The following is a 4,842-nucleotide window of genomic DNA, read 5'->3' as shown; positions in this document are numbered from 1 at the left end:
GACTTGCAGTGATTTTCCTGCTTTCAGCCTCCCAAAGGGTGGGATTACAGGTGTGTTCCACCACACCCAGTCTTTTTTTTTTTTTTTTTTTTTTTTTTTTTTTGGCAGAACCAGGGATTGAACTCAGGCCCTTGCACTTGCCAAGAAAGCACTTAGAGCCATCTCCCTGGCCCCACCACGCCTAGTCTTTATCCCTGTCTCAGCTTGCCCTAGAGGTGGGGCTGGCACAGCATGCTGGGGATCAAATCCCTGCTGCTGTGTTCTGCCTAAGCAGGCACTTTAGTCTGCTGAGCTATCTGGCCAGCCCTATCACCTTGTTTTGAAATTTGGTATTCTTTTCAATGATTTTTAAATTTTTATTCTCTTTAACATAAAATTTTTTTAAAAACCTCACATTTTCAAACAAAGTAAAATTAACAATATGCTCACATATTGATACAGGGAAGCCTCCAAAGGACACAGGGAGAAAAACTGATCTCCCAACCTAAAAGGTACCTGGGATGAGTTCGTGTTCTCTAAAACCGAAGAATGAGTTTTAGGAACAAACGGAAGTTATGAGCAGAATATAGTTATTGAAGGAAAGAAGGCTCCTGTCTGAGACAGGGGCAGGAAGGGGGCCCCGAGTGGGTGGTCCCCAGGAAGCTGTCTCTTCCAGGGACTTTTATAGAGGAAAACCATGTGGTGAGGTGGGTCTAAGGTGGTGGAGAAGACATGGGAACTCCCTTAGGTGGGCATGAGGCAGGACAAAACTATGGTTAAACAATGAGATTACAAGCACCATTGCTCAAGTAAAATTGACTAAATCTAGTACCAAATGAAGAAGCAAGTCATGTAGCATGCAGGCATGAATATGGGTCAGGGTTTCTTCCTGTTGGGGGCTAGGCTAGTGACTCATTTGGGCTCTTTCAAGGTGATTAATACCTAGTTAGAATATCAATCCCTGATGCCCATCCCTAGAGAAGTATGTAGCTGTGTTTCCTCTTTTGTCTTGGTCTTGAGGTGTGGTCCATACAGGAGTGTATGTCTCTTCCAAGTTGTAAAGTCACCTTGTCTTCCATCTTGTCTCCTTGAGGGCCTGGCCCTGTCTGACTGCCTATAATATTTCTATCTAATTCAGCTGCCTACAACAATATCACTAGATTCTACTATAAGTTCAACTGATATTTTCACTTCTATTCAAAAACCTCAAAGATGGAATAATTTTTGTTATTATAAATTAATTTAGACAACACGTGCACCTAAAGTGACCCTCAAATACTCACAGTCAACTATCATAGGCATTAGTATCTCTCTTTGGAGATGAGTGTACTAAATATAAGTCCTTTACTTACTCAAGGATAGATCTAGAATTTTAGAAGAATGTCAGGAATACAGCCAGGGGACTATCCTTCATTCCTTTAATACCAGACTTTGTCTTCACAACAAAGTAATCTAGTCTATTCTGAAGCATCACTTTACCCTAATGCACCAAAGGCTTAAAAATTAGCAAAACAAAACAATAGCAAAAAACAAAATCAAAACCTCCACAATGTTAAAAGGTAAGGTTATCATAATAATCTGAAGAAAAACAATCAGCAAGTCTAGCATTTTACAATTATGTTAGGTATGTCTTGATTTAAGTAAGCACTTAGGTCATGGTTGAAGGTATGACCTTAGGTCCTCTGGTGGAATGCTTGGTGGATGAATTTCAAGCAGTCTGTTTACCCATGAATCAAAGCAGAACATGTTTTTAAAATGTTGTGTTTAAAAGAGGAAGTGTAAAGAAAGAAACTGTGATTTATGAATCTGCTAATACTCTGCTATTGATATCAGAAAGATCAAGTCTCTGGATGTGATAAATATAACAAGAATACAAATTTGTTAAAGTAGTAATGGGTTCACTTATATAGTCATTTCTCCTTCCAGGTCTTAAAGCATGCGTTCTAGAAGCAGTGACACTGAGGGCTCAGCCCAAAAGCACCTTCCAAGACATACTAAAGACCACTGTTTCTTGGACATGAAGCAAGAGAAAGATCCCACCATCGTATCAGACGCATGCCTACCACATCCCATGGCAGAGAAGTCACATGGCAGCAATGGCCACCAAGCAGGAGACCTTTCAAGAGATGACTTATTATTTCTCCTCAGTATTCTGGAGGGAGAACTGCAGGTCAGTTGGGTTGGGTCATGGATGGCATGATTCGAAAAAGGCAGCTTGTGATTTTGATGTGTATGTTGCACAAAAATAGTTACCTGTGATTCATACTTGTGTGCACACAAAAGCAAAGCATAAATACACATACACAGAATTCTCTTCTGCCAAGTCAAAGAGCAATTAATCACACCTAAGATAGATGTCATCATGACATACAACTGGCGTGCAGGTTGTGAAGGGTCATATCCTCTGTCCATACTGCTCACAAGCTTCATTGCACAGGCACCAATCAGTAACAACGAAGCCAGATAACTTCTGGATTGGCTTAGGTAACAATATGTGCGTTTGTATGCCACATGAACTGATTCATAACTTGTCTTTGTATTGTTAACCATTTTATTTATATAATTGTCTAAAAACAGCTGCCACATATATTCTATCTCCTGAAACTCAAATGCCATTGAAAGATGTCATGTTATCTGATAGTCAAACAATGAATTTAGTCTCTCAATGTTGTTATCACTTTAAAAAATATTAATGAGTAATTAGATTGCAAAGAGGATAAAGGTACACACTTTTGTTACCTTTCCAAAAAGATACTGTGAACGAATATGAGTCATTTATATATGAAAGAGAAGAAAAAAGTCTGTGTCAACTCAAAAGAAATCACCTGCTGAGACTGCTGTTAGATAAAACAGGCTTTCTGAAATACCTTTTGTTCCTACAGGCTAGAGATGAAGTCATAGGTATTTTAAAGGCTGAAAAAATGGACTTGGCTTTGCTGGAAGCTCAGTACGGGTTTGTCACGCCAAAAAAGGTATTGGAGGCTCTTCAGAGAGATGCTTTTCAAGCAAAATCTGCCCCTTGGCAGGAGGACATTTATGAGAAACCAATTAATGAGGTATGTATCAAACTGGGTGAGAGGCAGAAGTAGCTTACCAACCAGCCGTGCATGAGGCCTGGCTAGTAAATATGACTTGCAAACTCCCTTTTGATTCTTTACAGTTTTACTTTCTAATACCTTTAAGATCTAGCAGAATATATAAAATACTGAAAGTTCTACAGGAAAGGAAAATGAAGATGGACATGATGCTTCTACTAGGTTTGTGTCTTGATCATAAGATTGAAACATCAATCCAAGATTTCTCCCCTACCCCTGCCATGTACACTCACATCCATATCCAAAGAGTCTGTACTGTACTACTTTTGGAGAATTGAAGGCTATAATAAAAAAGAGATGAAGTCCAACCATGAAGGTTAATTTCTTTGAAAACTCTGAGATACGATGTCAATGAAATTTAAAGCATGAGTATAAAATGATTTGAGTTGCCCAAAATAGTTTTAAAAAGAATAAAAAGAATTTTGAATGAGCAAATACCTGCTTTTCCTTAAAAAGTTTAATGACAACAAGTACTTTCCCCTACTAAATGTGCCCAGCAAACACACTGGCATAAATAAGAAGCTTCAATTTGGTCACCACTGCATAAAGATGAAGTACTTATTGCTCTTTTCCTTGCTAACATTTCTGAAATGCTTTGGCATCCTTATGTTGTTCTTCTATTTTCTTCCAAGATCCCGATGGAACATTTTATAATTTTTCATTTCTATAAAAAGGAAACAACTAAGAGTGTAAGTAGAGGCTGGAGAGAGTGAATGCAAGTTCTGGACAAATTTCCTGTACATAAACTTGTAATTCACATCAGGATTGACCTCCAATGTCCTTGCTACTCTTGCTTTGGGTGTCTTATGAGAGAAGACTATCATCGTGCCAAGTCCTAAAGGAGTTTGGTCATGTGAATCTACTTATCTGATGGATGAGGTTGAGACCACCCACAATCTGTTGACTTGCACATTAATCCAAATTTTAAATAAAAGGAGCTGAGACTGCAAGCAAGTCAACTGGGTTAAAACTGTTCTGGCTCCCAATATACTGACTGTGAAACGGGCACAAATTTTCCACCTGAGATGAGCTTGAATGCGAATCACTGGTCAGTCAATAAATCTCTAGCAAAACTTCACAAAGGGCAGAACCCCTCAATACTCCAGTGTGAATGAAAAAGAATTATCTCAAATTTCAGCTACAAAACAATTCTGAACACACACAAGTTTGGAAATACTCTGACTTTCTAAAATGCTTGCAATCTTAACACTGCAAAGTACCCTGGAAACATACCCATTGTCTGTGCTTTATACATTCAGCCTTCTTTGATGCCCCCTTCAGAGATAACCACAATCTCTCCCCCATTTACCTCCACGATTTGCTAATTTTCCTGTCTTTCCTTGTACTTCTTACAAATTTCTTTCCTGTCTTTCCCTTAACAAATTTCTTTGTCTTCAGCCACCAATCTGTCCAATTCCTTTGAAGTCTGCATAACTTTATCTATACAACTCAGTTGTCTACTATTTCTTTTGCCTATGAAATAATGGGTAGGACAAGGAAAGAGAATAAATATTAAAGGGGAATTTTGGCTAGAGTTCTAGAAACAGCAAGAAGAGGAGGACTGAGGAAGAACCATGTTTCTCACTAAGATCAGAGGCAGCTATACTTTTATCACGTTGGAATAAGTATTTACATCTACACACTAGAGCGCTATTCTTTTTTTGTTGTCCCCATCTTAGAGTGTTAACATCCTCCACTTTCTTTTATTTTCTTCCCAATGATTTTTCTGAGAGAGAGAGAGAGAGAGAGAGAGAGAGAGAGAGAGAGA

General features: G+C 38.6%; 2 protein-coding genes across 6 annotated transcripts in view; one reads left to right on the top strand and one right to left on the bottom strand.

Moving 5' to 3' along the window:
* Cmss1 (cms1 ribosomal small subunit homolog (yeast)) overlaps positions 1–4,842 on the bottom strand; it is a 427,095-nt gene that overhangs the window by 294,292 nt on the left and 127,961 nt on the right. The window lies entirely within an intron of this gene.
* Filip1l (filamin A interacting protein 1 like) overlaps positions 1–4,842 on the top strand; it is a 311,808-nt gene that overhangs the window by 211,217 nt on the left and 95,749 nt on the right. For 3 of the 5 annotated variants that reach the window (XM_004636580.2, XM_023721225.1, XM_023721226.1), the window contains exons 2-3: positions 1,906–2,149; positions 2,862–3,035. In XM_004636580.2, the coding sequence (XP_004636637.1) occupies positions 1,916–2,149; positions 2,862–3,035 (408 nt within the window). In that variant the 5' untranslated portion in view covers positions 1,906–1,915. Of the gene's footprint in view, positions 1–114; positions 141–1,901; positions 2,150–2,861; positions 3,036–4,842 lie in introns of all 5 variants that reach the window. The other 2 variants (XM_023721224.1, XM_023721223.1) reach the window with 1 other exon arrangement.

This window comes from Octodon degus, unplaced genomic scaffold (genome assembly GCF_000260255.1).
Source record: "Octodon degus isolate 3935 unplaced genomic scaffold, OctDeg1.0 scaffold00081, whole genome shotgun sequence".
Classification (NCBI taxonomy): domain Eukaryota; kingdom Metazoa; phylum Chordata; class Mammalia; order Rodentia; family Octodontidae; genus Octodon; species Octodon degus.
Note: the sequence above shows the minus strand (reverse complement) of the source record. Positions and strands in the feature narration are given on the sequence as shown.